Here is a 24730-nt window from a genome sequence, read left to right as displayed (position 1 = left end):
TTTTAAAAAAATGGGGTCTCAACAAGACCTTTTTAATACTCAAAAATCAAGGTTGCCTGACTCCCACCAAGTGTTTATGAATATTTATACACAATGTTTGATGAATGAATTGCCTGTGGTATAGGCAGAAACTGAATGCAATAGACTTTTACTCTCCAGGGAAATTACAAACAAGGAAGGGCATTTCACATCTAAAAGTGCCTGCACTACTTCAGGAAAGAACGTCAGTGCTATCTCCAATGTTCAGTGTGTACATTCCAGAAATTTAAGGTATGTAACCCAAACCTAAATCCTAAAGAAAACTCTTTAGGAATGTAAATTGATACAGTCATTTTGGAAACCTGTTTGACAGTATACCTTATAGCCCAGCAATTTCATTTATGTTTACCAAAAGACATGTCCGGAGTATAGCAACATCATTTATAATAACCAAAACCTGAAAACATAAATGTTCAACTACAGAATGAATAAACGTCAATATTTTTATACATTGTAATCTAACACAGCATGAGATAGAAAAAAACTATTGCCACATGACAGGATGGTTGAATCTCACAGACAAAACATTGAGCAAAGATACACATTTAAAAAAGAATATATACTGTATGAAGCCATTTATATGATGTTTGAAAATCAGCAAAACTAACCTATGGGGAGAAGACTGATTGCTGCTGGGTGGTATCAACTGGGAAAGGAAATGAAGCTTGCCGGGAGCTGTAGATTTTTTAATATCTTGATCTGGGTGGAAGTGGTTATGGTGCATACATATATAAACACTCACTGACCTGTACAATTAAGATGTGTATCCTTTACTATATGAAAGTTATACCTCAAACAAGAAAAAAGAAAACCCTTTACTTTTTTTTTATTCAATAGTAACTTATTCACTCCATGGGTTAGCACCACATGTAAATGACAATTGTGCCAGAAAAATGGGTGAAGAGGACTGTTCTGGAGTTTCTGCCTATACCACAGGCAATTCATTCATTCATCAAACATTCAAGATTTGCCTGTTTCTAAACAACATACTGATGTAGCTATTTTATATTAAGGCAAAAGCATCATTAAATTTTAAAAAACTCAATTTACTGGGTAAGATGTAACAGTTTTAAATCTGTATGTACCTAGTAAGATCTAACAGAACTGCAAGAAGAAATAGACAAATAATTGATAAGTCCTAAGACATGAAGCTGCACCCATAAGGCTGGATATCCAAATGGTCAATAAACATTTAAAAAGCAAATAACCTCATTAGTAATCAGGGAAATGCATATTGAAACCACAATTACATTTACACTCCTATCAGACAGGCAAAAAATAAAAAGCCTTATAAATATTAAGTTTGTCAAGCTGTGGAGAAAAAAGAACTCTCACATACTGTTGATGACAGTATAATTGAATCACTCTCTTTAGAAAAATTTGGTATTACCTAGTGAAGTTAGATGTATATCCTTTATAATCCAGCAATTCCACTCCTAGGTATAAATCCTAGAAGACTCTTGCAATTGTGATCGCTTGTCATACACAAGAAGTTCATAACAGTAATGTTCAAAATAGTCCAAGATGGAAACAACCCAAATGTCCACCATCAGAAAAATGGATAAATAAACTGTGATTTAATCATACAATGATTAAATACAATGAAATACTATACAATTATGAAAATGAATGAACTAAGAGACAACTAAGATAGAGACAACATGGATGAATCTCAAATACTGAGCAACATAGGAAAATCACAAAAATACTAAATCCATTTATACCAAGTTAAAAACAAACAAACGAAGGTTAGGGAAACGTAAGTAGGTGGTAACACTGTCTAAAAAAAATAAAAAACCCACAAGGGAATAACTATTCTAAAAGTCAGAATAATGGGTATTCCTAGAGGGGAGGGGAGGGGATATAAGAGAGTGGGGCACACGAGATTAGGAGTAAACGTTCCATTTCTTAACCTGGCTTGTAGATACATGGTTGTTTTTTTTGTTATTCTTCTTTAAAATTTAGATGAGTGCTTTATATATTCTTCTGTATGTATAATAGATTTCATGCAAAAACATATTAAAATAAAAAGCGGGGCAAGCCTTCTCCCTCGCTTTTCTCCTTCTGCTGAACGAAACATGAACACGAGAGCTGGAGCCCAAAGCAGCTATGCTGGCCAAGAGGGAAGCACTAAAGAAGGTGCAACTACAAGAAAGAAGTGACTGGGGATCTTGAAGATCTGGGAACTGCCACACCAGTCAGGAGGCATCTATACTTCAAGATTTCTTTTACTTTAGAGAAATGGATTTCTGTATTTTTAAAATCTCTATTATATAAGAGTTTTCTGTTATATACTGCCACACCTAATTCAAACTGATGCATTCAGTGATTTGGACAAATGAAACACTTTCCAAGAATGGGAAGAATCTCCTGAGGAAGAATTCTGCACCCACTACAGCAGGGTATTGTGGAAGGGATTCCTAAACAGCAAGGGAAAACTAGATACAGGATTTCCAAAGGCCCTCCGGGTAATTAAGATCCTAAGGCTGCCGCTAGAACAAAACATCTCTGGACTTGCCAGAGTGCAGCAACACTGCCTCTGAATCAATCCTTCTGTTCCTGTCAGTGAGAACATTCCTTTTCTATAGCAATCCATATCCTACCCACTCTTCAAGACTCTGCTCAAGCACTATCTTCTCACTTGTGCCTTTCAAAACTAACTTGCCCTAATTCTTGTTACTTCAACATACTGATATTCTTCCTTTGTTCCTCCAGATTACTATTCAACCTTCTCCAACTAGGCCATTGTGCCCGAGGCTGCGCTTTACAAATTAAATCAACCAGGCTCCCTTATCCTCTGGTTTCCAGTTGGGTTTCACCAGTGGGCAGCTCCAACACATCAGAGGGTATGAGAAGAAAGAGTTTGAAATATTTATTCATTCCCCTTGATTTCCTTCCTGCCAGGCCACTGGTTGGCAGTGACTGCATTGCTAGGTCACTCTCCTGCAGCTACAGCTACACTAAACTCTCTTGGGAATTCCCTCCCTAGCCCCTTCAGACCTAGGATAATAATGGCTGTTGCTAGCCCTGCTCTGTTTCACTCTCCCTGTTGGTTTTCCTTAACCCTGCCTAATCTTTTAACAGTCCCTCCATCTCCTCAATCACACTGTGGAGTGTGCTGCTGATAAATATGCAGCAAACTACTTTCAACCTTCACACTTCCACTTCTCTGGCGGCAGCGCCAATCTCCCTTTACCCTACAGTATGGTTCTCTCACTAGTTGAGTTTTGTATGTTTACACATATTGACTGATTCAGCTACAGATCAACTCCCTGTGGAAAATTCTTAATCCCAAGCTGATTCCCAATGCTGCCACCAATGTATACAAACTGTGTGTAATATTAGATTGGACAAAGCCTAATTAAGAAAGTAAATGTTACTAAAAACTCCCAACACAGAGACTACAAAGCCAAGCCAAATACTGGGATTTGGGGTTTATCTATTTATAACTCCCCTTTCCACTAGACAAAAGGCTGAAGAAATTATCATACTTGTTATTATATTTCTGTTTCATTTAAAAGACTGGAACAATGCCAAGCATAGTTCTTATCCTACAATGGCCACTTACATGTCAACCAATTTTCATATGTCCCATCTGCCAATCCCAATGAATCTTCACTTTCTTCTAGCTACACCTACTAACAAGACACCAGACTCAAAAAGGAGAAATGAGACTTTAGTGCTGATCTTTCAGCATATCACTGCATCCCATTTGAAACTCAGAAAGAAAACATACCTGAAAAAGATTCAAAGGTCAATGATAAAACTCTCAGGCCTAGAAGATTCAATTTTTGAACCCTCCCCCCAAAAAAATAAAACTGAGAGATGTGCTGTTTCTAAACCAAGAAAACTGTTGCAGAAATTTGCAAAAGGAAGCATTTCTTAAGAATTTTACTCTGCTACAGAAGATCATGCTGTATTCTCCAATATATATTCCAAGGCAGTAGGGCCTGACCCATGAGCAAAATAATCCCAAATAACATGATAACATACCCCATACCCATTAAATGCAAAGAGAAATCTCATTCTCTAGCCCTATGAATGCACAGATGATACAGACACCCAGTTATCTATGTTAAGGAACCCAAGACCAGGGTTTCGCAACCTCAGAACCATAGACATTTTAGGCCAGATAATTCTTGCTCTGGAAGGTTGTGTGCACTGTGGGATGTTTAGCACCATCCCTGGCCTTCCCCACTAGATGCCAGTAGCACACACACACACACACACACACACACCCAAGTGTGATAACCATAAATGTCTTCACACATTGCCAAATGTCCTGGGATCAAAATCACCCTGGTTGAGAACCACTGCCCTAGACAAACAATTATCAGTCATACCCCATCCAGTACCACCAAGAGGGCATATGCTAACCTTGACTCACCTAGGAATACCAGCTAGTTTCTTTGGGTGGGAAAAGAGAAATGCCACCTAAGAAATAGAGTTGGTTTTATGAAGCATCTTCTAACTAAAAAGCTACAAGGAGCCAGTCTGCAGCCACACACAACAGGCCTCACCTGGTTTGTATTTCCTCACTGCTTTGTCTTGAAGACAAAATAATGCCAAAGAAAGCAGGAAATGGGAAAGAAGAGGGGTCTGGTCCCTGTAAGCAGATGAAAAGTTGAGGCTGCTGGTGTGCCTTCTGCTTTAAACTTTGACAGCCCCACTGCTCTCTTGAAAGTTTAATCTCATCCATCAAGACAGAGACTTTTTTCAAGGAATTCTGGGAGCTGAGCCCCTTCTCATTCAGAGAGATGACCCTGCACTGGATATGTATTACCAACCCCTGCTCAGGTTAACAGATCTGAAGAGCTTGTGCAGCCAGAGTCTGTACTATGGAAGAGATGACAATGCCTGTCAGTGTGTCAACAGGAAGAAGAATGTTTTGAATAAAGATGGAAAAGTTCAGAAAAGATTCTGATCAGAAAAGGGCAACAATTCAGTTTCACCAACCTCAGAGATTTAAGGATGAGCTCTGGATGATCCAGTAGAAGCTGGAATGTTACTTTGGCTACTTGGTTGTCTCAAATATGAAATCACTATCCCAAGAGCCCAGGGGCCCAGAGTCTACCTCCCCCAACCCCATTATGATGATGTCAAGGTTTTCACCCTACAGCGGAGGAGAGAAACAGTGGTGCCTCTACCATCCCACAGTACCCCTGGCATGGGAGTACTGCACGGAGGCAGAGGACAAGATTGGGCAGCCCACATGAGTTCAGGTTGAACCCAGGTGATTTGCTGTACTTTCCCAGAAAGACCATTCATTCAGCCAGGGCTAGCCCACTCTACTCACGTGAGCATTGGCACCTACCAGAACAATTTATGGGGAGATTTCCTTTTGAACACCATTTCTGGGTATGTGTGTTTGATGCTGCCAAGATGTGGCATTTCAGGTTGGCATACCCTGGCAACTACTCCTAGTGGAAACCACAACTGTTGCAACAAGAATAAGTGGCTTTCTGAGGATGCTTGAAGACCAGTTGGGGAGCACCAAAGAACTGCTTTCTTCAGACAGATGCAGAGAAGGATTTTGTTATGAGCAGACTGCCACCTTACTATGTGGGGGACAGAGCAGAGCTTTCAACCCCAGGCAGAAAGTTACCAAGGTTGGACAGCATGGTGCAATTGCAGTTTAAAGACTACTTTGTCCTCCCAGTAGGGCCAGCTCAGGAGCAATCTGATGAAGCTCAAGAAAAGATGGTTTACCTCTATCATTCCTTAAATAATGGGAGAGAGACACATATGATGGGAAACAAAGAGGAAACAGAGTCTATGGACTTCGCTTTCCTTTATCAAAAACGGATGCAGTGAAGCAAATTTGGAACAGTTCAGCTATTTCTGTCAAGGACCTGAAAGTTAATACAGATGAAGAAAAGGAAAGTTTGGTATTATCTCTCTGGACAGAATGTTTAATCCAAGTAGTCTAATGCCTCTGAAGAATTAAGTCTCTATTTTCAATGTACATATTTTAAAAACAAAAAGCCAAGGTATTATACACATGAGCCAAGAAGATGACGAATACACCTTTCCTTACCTGTGTATCTCCTAACACAAGAACTACCTGTTACGAAAGAGTCAAAAGGTGATATGTACTTACAGAGAGACATGGAACACCAGATTATTAAGTGTCGCAGAAAGTGACAAAACCATATTTTTGGCATTAATGTCATTTCTTTGGAAGAAAGAACAAAGCCAAATAACACATTTAAATTTAAATGATTCATATATTGGAGGTGTGCTTTTTCTACCACAGTAAAACAAACATGACAAAAATATGGTTTTGTCACTTTCTAGGACACTTAACATGAAAAAAAATTGTGGCTTGTTTTTTTACAATGAAAATATACACATCTTTATGTATACACAAGGACACCCCCCCCCCAAATAAAATAAAGTTAACACCTATAACAAGCTTCATTAAATACTACTGCCATACCAGTAAGAGGGAGTTTTACAGATGCTGCTTGAAAGATGACAAGAGCCTGAGACTGAAGGAGGGAAAAATCCTAATAATATTTACACTGAAAGACCAGGTTTCTATAAAAATACTCAAAAATGGGGGGGTCTGTGTCTGAGACTAAACTATTTTCTGTTCTTTCACATTCTAGAGTGCATATATGTTGATATTTTTAAAATACCACAGGATAATTTAGTCTTTCTATATAAAAATAAAGCAGGCATTTTTCTGCTGTCCGGCAAAAGTTGGGGATGAAAGGAGCAGTTGCCTTAATGTACATTTAAATCCAATTCAGGAGGGAAAAATGCTCATGAATTGTATAAAGGTGGTCATGATTACTCGAAACTAAGTCAAAGATGATTTCTTACCTGATTTAGCTTCAATAAAAGCTATTTAAAAAGGGAAGGGAGAAAAAAAGCTGCAAGTATTTAGCAACTTGCAAAGTTGATGCAAAGTGATGCCATTCCTTGGCATTCGGGAGAAGAATATGGCTGAAAAGGATAGTTGCCAAAGTGGAGAAAGGTTTTTACAAAACTGCCAAACTTGAGCTCCCTCTGAAAGCAAGACAACTCTCAGTAGGTGAACGTACTCATTTGTTTTATTCTCTCTGAGACATGGGTGTAAAGTATTATAGCCCATGACATGTCATATATGAGAAAATGGAAAAAAAGGCAGGTAAAGCACTGTAATCAAGTGAGGGCAAAATTAAGGAGGGAAGAAAATGAGGGCTGACAGCCCAAGCTTCTTAGTCTGGAGCTCAAGGTTTGTCATATATGGATTCCAGCCAACCTTTAAATTTTATATCATATTATACTGCCTACGCAAGGGGTTTTCAACCCCATCTAAATCAATGCCCTCTTTTTATAACAGATATTTTGTATGCCTCTTTACTATTCTGAAATGGAACTCAAAGATTATATTAAATCTACAGATAAAAATTTTAAAATTTTTAATATAATGCCCTATCTGTAATGAAAAGGAAAATTTTATAATAAACAAGAAGATTTTATAATAAAACATGTAACTTTCAGATAAGACACACATACAGTCCCAAAATGCCCCCCTAAGAAGGCAGAGCTGTCACCAGCCCTTCCCCTCTATGCAAACTATTCCTCTTTCAGCCACAGTAGTTGGCAACCGCTGTCCCTGACAGTGAATATGGCCCAGAGGCAGCATCACAAAGTAGAAAAGAGTGAGAGATTAGAAGTCAGACCAACTGGGGTTAAATCCTAGCCCCACCACTTAATTGCTGTGCTACATAGGGAAAGTTACTCACCTACTGCAAGTCTAATTTTTCACCTATAAAAGGAAGACACCAGTATATTCTTCAAAAGACTTTTGTGGAAATCAAATGTTTACATAGAGCATCTATTTCTGCACCTAACATGTAATGCATGCTCAATAATTGCTATCTAACAGATTCATATTCTTCCTGAATCTATGTTACACTGTTTCCTAGCTTTTGCTCAATTTATTCCCCTAGCAGAAATGATGGATGACTGGATATCCATTTATCAGAGATATTCTAAAAAGATTCATGTATAGTATAAGAAATTGCATCATATGATTTCTAAAAACCTTTCTAACTCTCAGATTCTATGAAATGCTGACTGCACTGAGGTTATTTTTTCATTCATTAGGTTCTTTTCTTTTCAGTTGGAGGGCAAAAATGTTTATACATCATATAAAGTATCTAGAGAAAAACCTTGAACTCAGATCATGATGGTAGAGTGGCCAATCAAAAACCCAGCCCTGGTTATTCACTCTTTACCATTTAGCCTCAAATAGCATAGTAGAGTTCAAGGAAGCAACGACAACTTTTCCAGGGAAAATAACTCACGCAACATGTATGCTGTCCTCAGAAAGTGACAATTCTCAAAGGCTGGTGTATCCATGTGAATTAATTCTTTACAGCAACAAGCAAAGCAACCCTCCTCCACATTCTAGATTATCAGATGAGGAAGTGAAAGGTGAAGGCAAGAACAAGTGAATTCTTCAAAAAAAAACTGATTCCAAAGTTAATTTTCTGAATAAAAGCAATCATTGCTCTGACTGTTTAAAGCCAAAAAGTCCAAAAAGTCCAAAAAGTAACAAAAAAAAGTAACAAAAAGTCCAAAAAGTAACAAGCACATCCCTATGTGAAGACTATATCCCACTTATATGTAGGAATCTACAATTTACATAAACATACCAACTTTAAGAGGAAAAACAGGAACCGCTAATTGTTACAAGTCACTCAGCATTAACCCTCCAAGTTGCTACCAATGGTTCTCTCTGAGTGAGGGAGTTATAGGGGGAAGGAGAGGTGTTTTCTTTTGCTTGTTTATGGTTGCCAACTTTTCTATCATAAACACATATTGTTCTTGTAAAAAGAATTTAAAATTATATAAGGCTATTCATTGCTCCTGAAAATCCATGAAATTTGCGACAAGAAACTATTCAAGGTGAACATTTCATTGGGATCTGCAGATAAACCAAGTATTTATCTACATCTCTCACGCACAACCTAAAATCATTCTTGCTCTCTGCCTCAAACCAGAACTAATCACAACTTCGTTTCCCTCTTCTTTATCCCTCAGAGACCTTACTGGTTTTGCCACTATAGAAAATCAGCACTAAGTATAAGAAAACATTACCATTAGTTTTTGCCAATTTCTCAGTGACAACAAAGGAACTCTGTGGGATGGCGAGATAAAGAGAGGGAAAAGAATTGTTTTTATATCACTGATTTTGCACAAAGGGAAATGACTTATTAAACAAAAATTAAACCCTTACATTTCTTCTATACTGCAATTTGAAAGGTATGGGCTCCCCATAACTCTCACATTAAAGTGCCTCTACAGCATCATAAATGTTCCAAGAATAAAATGTCATTTTGGTAAACACTCATTTGGCAATATCATTCTCCCTGCTCAGTTTAAAAAGAAAAAAAAAAAAAAAAAGGAAAGGAAAACAGCATGGAAAGATCTCAGGAGATAAGACCACCTACCAAAGCACCCATATTTCCCTGTTCAACAAAAAAATACTTAAATTCAGATTAGTTGACTCCAACAGGCATTCCTTAGGCACTTTCTATATACAGAGCACCATGACAGGTATTTATTCATCTCTATCTGTCTTTCATGAAGTCCTAACTCTAGTCTGGGAAACACTTACAAATTATGCAGACTGATAAAATGTAATTAAAAGGCTTTTAAAATTTGTTCTGGTAGTATGGGAAGGAAGAGACTAAAACCAACTGAAGAATTTTGAAAAAGATTCTTCAAGAATTTTCAAGTTTTGCATATATTCATGTATTTAATTCAGTCATTTGTCCACCCTGATCATCAAACCCAAAACAAAAAGTTGCATAAATGCTCAGTTACCCCAAAGCAAGCAGAGACACGGAAGTCTACACACTCAGATTCTCTGAACTAAAACTCAGACTATCTGAACTAAAACAAGTACCATATAATATCAAGGATCTCTGGAAAAGACTCACCAACATCAGAAGGTCCACACTAGGCATCTTCCTGCCGTCCTTCCAGGGCCTTTTCACTGTAAAAGGGAACCAGGTTTGTTTACTTCCAAAGCTTTAAAACTGTCCCGTCTGCCTGCCTAGATTTGTCAGAGCAGTCAAGAAATGGTTCTCCTTTGACAGCTTAGATTTCATTCCCAGATATCACATTTCACCCCAGGACTCCAAAACAGCCACTCAGGATCCTGCTGCAACTGTTTTCCTGCCACAGATGATCCAATGAACCCATACCCAAACCTCCCACAAAGCGCTCCACTCAGGTATATACCAGGCGAAGCACCCCGCCGCCACCGACCAGGGTCCGGGAGCCCAGGAGCCCCGCCGCTCTGCCCATTCATCCAAACCCGGGGTGAAGACAGGCCCAGTCCCAGGGTCCAGCAACGCTCCGATGCCCTTTATTAATTAGCTGACTTAGCTCTCGACTTCATCCTTCCCTCCCCATACTCCTCACCTCACGTCTGAAGGATGCGCAAATCCTAGCCACCCCAAACCGACTCCCAACCCACCGTCAGGAGTGGAGTTCCAGATCCAGCTCCTTCTCGGCCCGGGCGCCCGCCCTCCATCCACTCAGGGACTTTCCACTCCCCCAGACCTGAGGTAGTCGGCGCCCGCTCCCTCGCCCCGCGCCGGCCCCAGGCCTCTGCTCCCGCGGCTCAGCCACACACCCCGCATCTGCTCGCCCCGCAGTCCAGCCCGCCCTTCCTCCTCTCCACCCCGCCGACTCAGTCGGGACCCCCGCCGCCTCCTCAGCTTGGTCCCCCCACCCCCCAGCCCGGCCCCTCTCCCTTCTTGCCCGTCCAGACCTTCTGTCCCTCCCCCGTCAGGACCACCCCCCGACTCAGCCGGGACCCTCCCCAGCCCGGACCCTACCCCCCATCTCCGGAGCCCGCGGCGGCCCCCTCCACCTCCTCAGCCCAGCATCCCCTATCCCTTCCCCCGGCACTCTCTGCAGCCGGCCCGGCTCCACCTCCCGCGGCTCTTCCTCACCGCGCGGCTGACAAGCGAGCCCGTAAGCCGCAGCTCTCCCCACAGCCCACGGCCGCGGAGATTAAAGATATGGCCACCGTCGGCCCCGCCCCTCCCGGCCCGGAAATAGTTGGGGCGGTGCCTGCCGTGCTCCCCGATTCCTTGCGTGCGCGGCCTCGCCGGAGGCCGCGCGCACGTCCCGATCCGGGTGCGAAGCCTTACACGTCTCTCCGAGCCCCATGGCGCGTGCGCGCTTTTTGTGGGCTAGCTGGGGACGCAGCCGGTTTGTTCTGCAAAGCTCAAAGCCGTCGGCTTCCTTACCCTAGAGGGTCGTCAGCCTTCGGTTATCTTTTTAAAAACCAACGTTCTGGGTCACGTATTGGTTACTTGGAGCTCCTGAGAGAGTCTGACTGCAAAACATTGTACAAACTGCTCCCCAAACAACAACCTCAACAGGAGGCCTTTTGAATTTTAATGGGTAACTCTGATTTTGTTATCAGACCAACGTGATGGATTTTTTTGCCCAATGCGCTCACATGACCAATTATTGAGACACTGGGATTTCAAAGAGAGAAAGGGTTTATTGCTAGGTGTGAAGCAGGAGAGAAGATGGCCTATCAGTCCAAAACCTGTCTGCTCGAACTGCAGTAATTTTGATGGTTTTATAGCATCAAAAGATGGGCAGGTTTTAGGATAATGAGTACAATGGTCCCAGATGATGTAATTAGAAGTAATCTAATTATTGAGAATGCACAGACTGATAACATGCTTAGTCACAGAAAGTATGTAAGAAAATGGCGGCCTTAATATGATGATGGGTGTGATTTTTAGTATTATAATGAGGTATAGGTGACTTATAGGTTAAAGTCTAAGCTACTGTGCATGTCGGTAGGCTTCAATTATCAAGATATCTCTGGACTTGGGGTGGGTTAGTTCTGGGCTGACCCAAGACCCTTCATTAATAAACGTTAGGGGCTGTGTTGAGTGATCATAAGACTTTAAAGTTGAAAAACTGGATAAATGGGTACAAGTTAAAGTTAGACACAAGGTTTTCGCAATCACAAAGGAACAAGATAAAGGCTATACAATTTTTATCAGAGATCAAGGCAGCTGGATTACATTTCAGGTTTCAGGTATTTCCCTCTGTCTACTCTAATATACCAGAAAGTAAAAAGGAATATCTATATAATGATTCAGTAATCATAAACAGTCCTTAAATCCTAGTTTCTCGGTTACAATTTGCCCCTTGTCTCTTTCCTGGGTCGGAGATTTCCTTTTTACAACTGAGGTCAATGGTGCCTGAAGAAAAGTGACATGAAAACTCCCTTAATACCATCTACATGCCCCGCACCTCCACCCACAACCCCCAAATGAAGAGCAGAGACTAAGGGTATTAGGCAAAAATGCTACCAATACTGTACTTTCGTGAGCAATTTTGGGAATTCTCTAATATTTGAGTGAAAGTGCCCACCAGGATGGCCTAGGTCACCCTTCAATTCTAGATGAAAACACCAAATCTCAAATGTGTTTCCATGACTTGCCTAGGTTGTCGTAACACTGATTTAATGGAACTGGAAGGCAGCACAATTACATCTCTACGATCAGTGATCTTTGATAAGATAAAATGGGAAAGGGTGGACTTTTTTAAGTAGCAGATAGAGATTAGGAGACACTTATCTGTACACAGTGTTTTTAACACAGTTTTTTAAATGACTCCAGGTGGAATCTTTAAATCTTAACAAAACTGGCACTAATGAAAGTGCAACTCAATCCCCTTGCAAAATGTTGTCATGAGACTAAGTGTCATCATCTTCCTCTAGTGGTTTTAGGATGATATTCTGTTATCACAGCTGCCTTCCCCTGCACACCCCTCACTGCTCCCCAGTTTCCCAGCCCCAGAATGGGAAAGGCCCAAGGAGTCAAGCAGTTTATCTCTGGGTTTCCTCACCCCCACCCCATTCCATAAGAAGCCCCAGACTTCTTTACTGCCCAGAGGCCCTGAATCAGACACTGATAACCCCATACCCTCTTTCCTGTTGTTGTTCTCCAGTGTTGAAGGATCAGGAAATGTGCTGGGACCTCCTCCCAATGCCCACTCACCAGGAATTACTTTGGGGTTCCAGGAATGTTCTCCACACTCTTCCCTTATCTGCCCCCCATCCCCCCACCCCACCCCACCCCCCACACACACACACTTTGTTTCTTCTTCAGTTCCTGGAAACTGCCTTCCCTAGGCTTCTTCTTAGTTGCTGCTTCCATCCTTTAATCTAGAATCTCTGTTCCCAATTGACAGTACAACTTCACCGCTCCTGTCACACAGTAGGCAGTCTGTTCATTCTTCCCAGATGAACACATCAATTCAACTATATTGACTAATCTTTACTTTGCCAAAAGCTATGCTAGGCACCTTTTCTAGAGCCCCATTTATGTCCTGACTTCCTCAGATCAGGTGAATTTCACCAACCCCAACTTACATGGATACTAAGGTCCAGAGAAAGTAAAGGACAGCCCCAAATCCACATAACAAGTTAGGGCAGAGTTAGGGTAGGAAGTCAAAGCCTCAGACTGCACTCCGGGCTACCTAAACTATGCTTGCTGGTTGATCAGAATCAAAGGGCATTAGAGGTACAGGGGCTTTCACCTATTTGCCAGCTCAACCTCATCCATAATGGACATGAAGTAAGGAGGCCCAGAGGCAATGCAACTCCGGGCAGTTCCCCAGATCCCAGATTAGAACCTGGGTCCTGGCCCGCAGCTCTGTGAGTCCATGAAGCTTCAGGTCCCCCCTACTTTCCTAGCCCACGCTTCCCCTGACTGAAGAACAGTATCAGGGATTACAAGAGAGCATCAGTTAGAAAGCAGCCAGAGATAAAGGATACATGAGGATCAAGGGAAAAAACTTTAGCCTTCCCAGGGAACCCGACGACCAAGATGGAGCAAAATGCCTACAGATGGTCAGTTTTACATGCCCTAGCCATATTGGTGGGGGCTTGGGACAAGACAAGAGAGAAAGCAAGGGGGCGAGGGGGATATAAATAAAAGAGAATTTTAGTTGAGAGGAGGGGGATGAAAAAAAAAGGAAGGAGGGGACTCGGGCAAGATGGCGGCATAGAGAGGAGTGGAAGCTAAGTAGTCCCCCTGGAACAACTACAAAACACCAGAAACAACTAGTAAATAATCCAGAATAACTGCGGGGGGACAAACGAGACCATCCATTCATCACACACCAACCTGAATTGGGAGGAATGCCCGAGAACACAGCATAAAATCTACATAAAATTACAGATCGAAGAAGCGCAGCGTACTGCAAACAGAAGAGATATGAAGAGGCCTACGCCAAGACACTTAATAATCGGATTATCAAATGTCAAAGACAAAGAGAGAATCCTGAAAGCAGCAAGAGAAAAGCAATCCATTACATACAAAGGAAGCTTAATAAGACTATGTGCGGATCTCTCAGCAGAAACCATGGAGGCAAGAAGGAAGTGGTGTGATATATTTAAGATACTGAAAGAGAAAAACCACCAACCAAGAATCCTGTATCCAGCAAAGCTGTCCTTCAAATATGAGGGAGAGCTCAAAATATTTTCTGACAAACAGACAATGAGAGACTTTGTGAACAAGACACCTGCCCTACAGGAAATACTAAAGGGAGCACTACAGGGTGATAGAAGACAAGAGTGTGTGGTTTGGAACACAATTTTGGGAGATGGTAGCACAACAATGTAAGTACACTGAACAAAGGTAACTATGAATACGGTTGAGAGAGGAAGATGGGGAGCATGTGAGACACCACAAGAAGGGAGGAAAGATAACGACTGGGACTGTGTAACTTGGTGAAATCTAGAGTATTCAACAATTGTGATAAAATGTACAAATATGTTCTTTTACGAGGGAGAACAAGCAAATGTCAACCTTGCAAGGTGTTAAAAATGGGGAGGCATTGGGGGAGGGATGCAATCAGCATAAACTAGAGACCGTAACTAATAGAATCATTGTATTATGCTTCCTTTAATGTAACAAAGGTGATATACCAAGGTGAATGCAGATAAGAGGGGGGGATAGGAGAGGCATGTTAGACACTTGACATTGGTGGTATTGTCTGATTCTTTATTCTACTTTGATTTAAGGTTATTTTTCCTTTTGCTGCTTCCTAGCTGTCATTTTTTTGTTTCCTCTTTCTTTTGCCTCTCTACCTTCTTTGACTCTCCCTCCTGCCTTGTGGAAGAAATGTAGATGCTCTTGCTTAGTATGAGCAGAATGTTCAATTAGGATGAACTTAAATGTTTGGAAATGAACAGGGGTGCTGGTAGCAAGATGTGACAATAACTAACAGTGCCGAATGGTGTGTGAATGAGGTGGAAAGGGGAAGCTCAGAGTCATATATGTCACCAGAAGGAAAGTTGGAGGTCAAAAGACGGGAATGTATAAAACTGAATCCTGTGGTGGGCAATGTCCATGATCAACTGTACAAATACTAGAAATCACTTCATGAACCAGAACAAATGTATGACAATACAATTAGAAGTTAATAATAGAGGGGCATATAGGGAAGAACTATATACCTATTACAAACTATATACTACAGTTAGTAGTATTTCAACATTTTTTTCATAAACAGTAACAAACGTACTATATCAATACTAGGAGTCAACAATTGAGGAGGGTTGGTTAGGGATAGGGGAGGTTTAGAGTTTCCTTTTCTTTTTTCTCTTTTCATCTTTCACTTTATTTCTTGTCTGGAGTAATGAAAAGTTTCTAAAAATTGAACAAAAATTAAGTGTGATGGATGCACAGCTGTATGAGGGTACCCAGGGGCAAGTGATTGTACACTTTGGATCTTTGGATAATTGTATGGTATCTGAACAATCTCAATAAAAATGAAAAAAAAAAAAAAAGGAAGAAATGTTGGCTGTGGAGGGCACATATCCCAACCTCCTCCTCCAACCCCCTTCCCCAAAAAACACCACTACAATAGGGGGCTTCAGAAGGTCTATGAAGGAGGTACTTACCTGGGTGGTGGGAGGCAGAGGTGGGGTTGCCTAGAGATTTAATACTCAAAATGTGGTTTCCTGACCAGCAGCCTGGCCATCTCCTGGGAACAGATTCTTCGCCCTCTGTCCCAGATTGACTGAATCTGAATCTGCATTTTAATAAGATGCCCAATGGGTACATATGCACCCTAAAGTTTGGGAAGCACTGGTGAGAATACTTCTAGGACACCCTGTTTGCAGACGAAGCATAATGTTTTTGTTAAGATTGTGTGTTTGAGATGGTTTAAGGAAGTCAAAGAAGAAAATGTATGTGTGTGGTAGGGAGTAATACCCCCCAAGTTGACGTTTGGTGCCATCATGGTGCTTTCCAGGATAACAAAAGATGGGGAAGGATTGGCAAGGGCTATGAGAAACCAGTGAGAAGCTGAAATTCCTGCTGACAAGAAAGAGATTGGGATGGGGAAATTGGAAGGCAGGGGTAAAGGAAGGTATGCGGGTTGTGCTGGTTTGAATGTATTATGTCCCCCGAAACACCATTATCTTTGATGTAATCTTGTGTGGGTAGACATATCAGTGTTAATTAGATTGTGATTCTTTGAGTGTTTCCATGGAGATGTGACCCACCTAACTGTGGGTGATGACTCTGCTTGGATAGTTTCCATGGAGGTGTGGCCCCACCCATTCAGCATGGGCCTTGGTTAGTTTACTGGAGCACTATATAAGCTCAGACAGAAGGACCGAGCTTGCTACAGCCAAGAGGGACACTTTGAAGAATGCACAGAAAGCTGAGAGAGTAGCTGCAGATGAGAGACAGTTTGAAGATGGCCGTCGAAAGCAGACTCTTGCTCCAGAGAAGCTACAAGAGGACAAATGCCCCAAAAGCAACTGAGAGTGACATTTTTGAGGAACTGCAGCCTAGAGAGGAACATCCTGGAAGAAAGCCATTTTGAAACCAGAACTTGGAGCAGACGCCAGCCACGTGCCTTTCCAGCTAACAAAGGTTTTCTGATAGGTACCTGATTTTTGCCCAGAAAAACATGTTCTTAAATTCGATCTGCTCCTGTGGGTGTCAACCCATTATAAGTAGGACCTTTGGATGAGGTTACTTCAGTTAAGGTGTGACCCACCTCAGTCAGTATGGGTCTTAATCCTATTATTGGAGTCCTTTACAAGAGAATGAAATTCAGACAGAGAAGAAAGCCACATGTAGGAAGAAGCTGAAACAGAAGCCAGAAGAGAAGGGAAAGACCACAGACACTGCCATGTGCCTCACCATGTGACAGAGGAACCAAGGATCACTGGCAGCTGGCCGGAGAACACCAGTCTTCAGGTAGAAAGCATCGCCATGATGATGCCTTGATTTGGACATTTTCCCAGCCTCAAAACCATGAGCAAATAAATTCCCATTGTTTAACCTGAACCACTACATGATATTTGCTTCAGCAGCCTAGGAACTAAAACAAATTTTGGTATCAGGTGACTGGGGTGGTGCTATTGGGAAATAGCCAAAATGTGGAAACAGCTTTGGAATTGGGGAATGGGTAGAAGCTGGAAGAATTGTGAGGTGCTTGATAGAGGAGGCCCAGATTGCTTTGAAGGTATTTCCCATGAGGCCTTAGAAGGAAATGATGAATGTGTAATTGGAAACTGGAGGAAAGGCGATCCTTATTTTAAAGTAGCAGAGACCTTGGTGAAATTGAATTCTGATGTCAGATGGAAGGCAGAACTTGAAAGCAAAGAACTTGGATATTTAGCTGAGGAGATTTCCAAGCTGAGCGTGGAAAGTACAGCCTGGTTTTTCCTTTCAGCTTGTAGTAAAATGCAAGAGGAAACAGATAAGTTGAAAACTGAACTTCTGGGCACAAAGAAACCAGAAATGGATGGTTTGGAAAATTTTGAGTCTCCAGAAAGCAAGTCCCCAGAGAATAGTGCTCCATGTGAGGGTTTAACCGAACATGGATCCAGTCAGCAATCTCCTTGCAACTCAGGATTGGAGGTGCGGTTATGCAGGATCTATGGAAAGTCCTTCTGTCTGATGGTTTGGATCCTGTGTACTACATGCAAGGCTGACAATTGTTTTGTAATTTGTATGAACAGACCACTGTCAGCCTGGACTAAAAGGGACAGAGAAGGGACAAATTGAAGGAAAAATCATTTCAAGCACAAAACCTTGAAGGCTGAGGCCTGGAAGCTTTCAGAGAGACTGGCTGCCATCCTGGTACTTGGAGAGGGTGAAGCCTTCACCCCAGTACTCAGGGAAAGTGGGGCCACTGGGCAAGCACTTGGAAGGGACAAAACACCATTCCATAAATGATTCTCAGATCTTGAAATCTAATTGAGTATGCCCTGCTAGGTTTTGGAATTGTCTGGGACCCATGACACCTGTTTACCTTCCAGTTTCTCCCAAGGGGAATGGGAATGTTTATCCTATGCCTGTCCCTCCATTGTGTATTGGAAGCAGGTAACTTGTTCTCTAGGCTTCACAGGTCCAGAGAGGAAGGGAATTGTGGTCCCAAACAGACCACATCTATAACCAATTTTGATGAGACTTTGTACTTAATATTGTTACTGAAATGACTTAAGGGATATTGTGATGCAATGAATGTATTTTGCATATAGAAAGAATATGTCTTTTGGGGATCCAGAAGTGGAATGTGGTGGTTTGAAGCTGTGTGTACCCCAGAAAACACATGTTCTTAAATTTGATCCATTTCTGTGGGTGTGAACCCATTGTACGTAGGACCTTTTGCTGAGGCTATTCAGTTAAGACGTGACACACCTCAATCATGATGGGTCTTAATCCTATTACTGGAGTCCTTTACAAGAGAATGAAATTCAGGCAAAGAGAGAGAATGCCACAAATGGAACCCGGAAGAGAAGGGAGACCAGGGGACACTGCCATGTGCCTCGCCACGTGACAGAGGAACCAAGGCTCACTGGCAGCCAGCCCCAGAACACCACAGTCTTCGGGGAGAAAGCATCATCTTGATAATACCTTGATTTGGGCATTGTCCTGGCCTCAAAACTGGGAGCAAATAAATTCCCATTGTTTAACCCAACACATTTCATGGTATTTGCTTGAGCAGTCTCAGAAACTAAAACAGAGGGTCTCGTTGCGGGGTTTGCATCTACTAGTTCAACCATTGAAATAGTTTGCTCCGAAGAATCTGGTTCTGCTTAAAATGACTGCTATCCATGGCCAAGTTAGTGACTACCCATGGCCTCCACCCATATGTGAACATACCCCCTACTCTAAGAAAGCAGGAAACACTCCCCATACCCCTAGTCCTGTCCCCAAGATCTCCCCAACTCTCTACCACCCCCACCTCCATCCACCTGGAGGTCTTCTGTGGAAGCTCACCTCAGGACAAGGCTGTGAGCAGAACTTAGGGGGTTTGTAGCTTCTGAGCCCCTTGTGGAGAGGAATGGCCCAAGGAAAGCCCCCTGCAAGGTCCCGGCTCATGGAGCCTAGAATGCCCAAGGAGGACAGGAAACCAGGACTCAGCTCCTGCAGCGGGGTGGGAGGATCACGACAGCTGACAGCAGGGGAAGGAGAGGCAAAGTGCCAGCAGAATGTGGGAACACCCACGACAAAAAAAAAAAAAAGTGCCCAGAGATTGCCGCCTTGGAGTGAGCAGGAAATCACAATGAGTCACTGAGATACGATATCCTGACCAGTTCTCCCGGCCTTGCCCAGGTGCACGTCCAAGGTGCCGATTCAACCAAAAGTGACCAAGCCCTTAGAGGACCAAGAGTTATTTCCCCAGGAAACCCCACCTTTCCCAAAGAAGCCCACCATTCTTATTCAGACTGCGCAATCACTCATAGCAAAGCATCATGACAGAACATGCCTGGTTATCAAAAACGAAATAAATACCAACTTCCTTTGGCAGAAGGAAACCAGCTAGGTCATGCGATGACGGATTCAGCTTTGAAAGCGGGCCAGCAGACCTGCCTCTAACTCAAATCGGTATGTGGCCTCCAGCAAGCTATTCCATCTGAGCCTTCCTTTGTCATTTGTAAAATGAGGGTTTTACAAATCATAGGACTGTCGTGAGAATTGCGGGTGGATATGAGAGTGCCCAAGAGCCCACCCCGCCCTTGCTGAGCCGGACCTACTAGGCACTCAAGAACTGTTAGTCTAACCCCCTTCACATCCAGGGTGAGTTCTGGAAGACTCCAACCCCAAACTTCTCTCTCTGTTGCTTTTGGTTTAGGTTTGTTCCCCGTTAGGGCTTGACCTCACACGTTAATTAGTCCTTCCCACATGCCCATTTCCCTCTTTAGGGCCTCTTAGGCCTTTGTGAGGTTTCTCAGAGAGCTAGAGATGGACTCTTTTCCCCATGGGTTTTGTTGCTTGTAGATCAGCAATTCCAAAGCCAACCAGGCCCAATATCCCCCATTTATAACAAATATTTTTCCTAACTCTCTTTCACTATCCTGAAATGAAATTCTTACATAATACAACCTACCTAAACATGATAACATGATTCTTTTTACAAAGAAGTTATAGTCCTCTAACTTTAATACAGACGTGAAAGTCATGTTAATAAAATCACATGTCATTTTACATGTAACCTTTAGACTCCACCATACCAGAAGACAGGATGAAGTTGGCAGACGCATGAACTTACTTACACTGGGTAAGTTTGTATTTAAGAGAAGACAATATTTAATTGAATATTGTCACTTTTTCATAATATTTGGCATTTTGAAATGAGGGCTAAATTATTATATTCATATAACTATGTATAATCATCATGAATGGGAAAGCTACAAACGCAAACCAGTACAGAAGTGTTGTCTTGTAGGTGAGCAGCATTATCATCAGTGATGTGATTTTCCAAAATGGAGAGAAAGTTGTTAAAAGTTCCCCCAAAAATGGACAACTTACATGCAACATACAACATAGTAGTCACATTCCAGGAAGGGAGTATAATAAAACCATGTAAAAAAAAAAAAAATCCCACTTCTTGTATGTAAAATGAAGTTGAATTTTGAGCTTACATGATTATAAACTGGCTTTTCACCAACATAAATATTCCGGCAGAATATTCAAAAGATGTGCAGGACTCAGGACAATTCTTCATTGCAAGGGGCTGCCCTTGCAATTTCTGCAACCTTCCATCAATGTGACAGCCAAAACTTTTTAAAGTTCCAAAATGCCCCCATGGGAGGCAAACAGCCCGACTGGGAACCGCTACTGTGGCCTAAAAACAGGACAGCTGGCACTCCCTATTTATGAGCCTCTCTCTGTTTTTTTTTAAATGCAATTTTATTGAGATATATTCATATAACATACAGTCATTCAAAGTGTACAATCAATTGTTCACAATATCTCATATAATTATGCATTCATCACCACAATCTTTGAACATTTTCATGACTCCAAAAAATAAAATTAAAATTAAAATTAAAAAGAACATCCAAAATATCCCGTTCCCTTCCTCTTTCCCATTGTTCATTTACTTTTTTAATACAGTTTTATTCATATATATTCACACACCCTACAGTCATCCACAGAGTACAATCAGTTATTCAGAGCACCATCATACATTTGTGCGTTCATCACCAGAATCAATTTTTGAACCTTTTCCTTACTTCAAAATAAAAAATATAAGAAGAGAGGAGAGGACGGGGCAAGATGGTGGATTGGTGAGCGGTATGTTTTAGTTACTCCTCCAGGAAAGTAGGTAGAAAGCCAGGAACTGCGTGGACTGGACACCGCAGAACAATCTGACTTTGGGCATACTTCATACAACACTCATGAACACGTCGAACTGCTGAGATCAGCGAAATCTGTAAGTTTTTGTGGCCAGGGGACCCGCACCCCTCCCTGCCAGGCTCAGTCCCGTGGGAGGAGGGGCTGTCAGCTCCGGGAAGGAGAAGGGAGAACTGCAGTGGCAGCCCTTATCAGAAACTCATTCTACTGATCCAAACTCCAACCATAGGTAGACTGAGACCAGACACCAGAGAATCTGAGAGCAGCCAGCCCAGCAGAGAGGAGACAGGCGTAGCAAAAAACAGCAAGACAAACTCAAAAATAAAAGCGGAGGCTTTTTAGAGTTCTGGTGAACATAGAAAGGGGAAGGGCAGAGCTCAGGCCCTGAGGCTCATACGCAAATCCCGAAGAAAAACTGATCTCTCTGCCCCCTGGATCTTTCCTTAATGGCCCAAATTGCTTTGCCTCTTAGCATTTCAATAACCCATTAGATCTGTGAGGAGGGCTTTTTTTTTTTTTTTAATCTTTTTTTTTCTGTTTCTAAAACAACTACTCTAAGACGCCCAATACAGAAAGCCTCAAAGACTTGCAATTTGGGCAGGTCAAGTCAAGAGCAGAACTAAGAGAGCTCTGAGACAAAAGGCAATAATCCAGTGGCTGAGAAAATTCACTAAACACCACAACTTCCCAAGAAAAGGGGGGTGTCTGCTCACAGCCATCATCCTGGTGGACAGGAAACACTCCTACCCATCGCCAGACCCATAGCCCAGAGCTTCCCCAGACAACGCAGTGTGACGGAAGTGCTTCAAATAACACGCACGCACCACAAAACTGGGAGTGGACATCACCCTTCCCTGCACCCTCAGCTGGTTGTCCCAGAGTTGGGAAGGTGGAGCAGTGTAAATTAACAAAGCCCCATTCAGCCATCATTTCAGCAGACTGGGAGCCTCCCTACACAGCCCAGCAGTGCAGAACCACTCTGGGGGGACGTCACTCACCTGTGACATAGCACAGTCATCCCTCAACAGAGGACCCGGGGTGCACGGCCTGGAAGAGGGACCCACACACAAGTCTCAGGGGCCATACGCCAATACCAAGGACTTGTGGGTCAGTGGCAGAGACAAACTGTGGCAGGACTGAACTGAAGGATTAGACTATTGCAGCAACTTTAAAACTCCAGGAACACCAGGAAGATTTGATTGTTAGAGCCACCCCTCCTCCCTGACCGCCCAGACACACACCCCATATACAGGGTAGGCAACACCAACTACACACGCAAGCTTGATACACCAATTGGACCCCACAAGACTCACTCCCCCACTCACCACAAAGGCAAAGCAGGGGAGCACTGGCTTGTGGAGAACAGGTGGCTCGTGGACACCACCTGCTGGTTAGTTAGAGGAAGTGTACTCCATGAAGCTGTAGATCTGATAAATTAGAGATAAGGACTTCAATTGGTCTACAAATCCTAAAAAAACCCTATCAAGTTAAGCAAATTCCAAGAGGCCAAAAACAACAGAAAATTATAAAGCATATGAAAAAAACAGACGATATGGATAACCCAAGCCCAAGCACCCAAATCAAACGATCAGAAGAGACACAGTCCCTAGAGCAACTAATCAAAGAACTAAAGATGAACAATGAGACCATAGTACGGGATACAAAGGATATCAAGAAGATCCTAGAAGAGCATAAAGAAGACATTGCAAGACTAAATAAAAAAATAGATGATCTTATGGAAATTAATGAAACTGTTGACCAAATTAAAAAGATTCTGGATACTCATAGTACAAGACTAGAGGAAGTTGAACAACAAATCAGTGACCTGGAAGATGACAGAACGGAAAATGAAAGCAGAAAAGAAAGAATGGGGGAAAAAATTGAAAAAATCAAAAAAATCGAAATGGACCTCAGGGATATGATAGATAATATAAAACGTCCAAATAAAAGACTCGTTGGTGTTCCAGAAGGGGAAGAAAAGGGTAAAGGTCTAGGAAGAGTATTCAAAGAAATTGTTGGGGAAAACTTCCCAAATCTTCTAAACACCATAAATACACAAATCATAAATGCCCAGCGAACTCCCGATAGAATAAATCCAAATAAACCCACTCCGACACATATTATGATCACACTGTCAAACATGGATGAGAAGGAGCAAGTTCTGAAAGCAGCAAGAGAAAAGCAATTCACCACATACAAAGGAAACAGCATAAGACTAAGTAGTGAGTACTCAACAGCCACCATGGAGGCAAGAAGGCAGTGGCACGATATATTTAAAATTCTGAGAGAGAAAAATTTCCAACCAAGAATACTTTATCCAGCAAAGCTCTCCTTCAAATTTGAGGGAGAGCTTAAATTTTTCACAGACAAACAAATGCTGAGAGAATTTGCTAACAAGAGACCTGCCCTACTGGAGATAGTAAAGGGAGCCCTACAGGCAGAGAAACAAAGAAAGGACACAAAGACTTGGAGAAAGGTTCAGTACTAAAGAGATTCGGTATGGGTACAATAAAGGATATTAATAGAGAGAGGGGAAAAATATATATGACAAACATAAACCAAAGGATAAGATGGCTGATTCAAGAAATGCCTTCACGGTTATAATGTTGAATGTAAATGGATTCAACTCCCCAATTAAAAGATATAGATTCTCAGAATGGATTAAAAAAAATGAACCATCAATATGTTGCATACAAGAGACTCATCTTAGACACAGGGACACAAAGAAACTGAAAGTGAAAGGATGGAAAAAAATATTTCATGCAAGCTACAGCCAAAAGAAAGCAGGTGTAGCAATATTAATCTCAGATAAAATAGACTTTAAATGCAGGGATGTTTTGAGAGACAAAGAAGGCCACTACATACTAATAAAAGGGGCAATTCAACAAGAAGAAATAACAATCATAAATGTTTATGCACCCAATCAAGGTACCACAAAATACATGAGAGAAACACTGGCAAAACTAAAGGAAGCAATTGATGTTTCCACAATAATTGTGGGAGACTTCAACACATCACTCTCTCCTATAGAT

The 24730-nt window shown here is 42.0% G+C and overlaps 1 protein-coding gene and 1 pseudogene across 1 annotated transcript in view; one reads left to right on the top strand and one right to left on the bottom strand.

Moving 5' to 3' along the window:
* The window catches only part of SGPL1 (sphingosine-1-phosphate lyase 1), a 61124-nt gene extending 50034 nt beyond the window's left edge, over positions 1 to 11090 (bottom strand). The window contains exons 1-2 of the mRNA XM_037804295.1: positions 11004 to 11090; positions 9981 to 10036 (exon numbers count right to left, since the gene is read on the bottom strand). Coding sequence (XP_037660223.1) covers positions 9981 to 10007 — 27 coding nt within the window. The 5' untranslated portion in view covers positions 10008 to 10036; positions 11004 to 11090. The remainder of the gene's footprint in view (positions 1 to 9980; positions 10037 to 11003) is intronic.
* On the top strand, positions 4602 to 5969 carry LOC119510149 (annotated as a pseudogene).
* Positions 11091 to 24730: the final 13640 nt, after the last annotated feature.

The sequence above is a fragment of the Choloepus didactylus genome, chromosome 15 (genome assembly GCF_015220235.1).
Source record: "Choloepus didactylus isolate mChoDid1 chromosome 15, mChoDid1.pri, whole genome shotgun sequence".
Taxonomy (NCBI): domain Eukaryota; kingdom Metazoa; phylum Chordata; class Mammalia; order Pilosa; family Megalonychidae; genus Choloepus; species Choloepus didactylus.
Note: the sequence above shows the minus strand (reverse complement) of the source record. Positions and strands in the feature narration are given on the sequence as shown.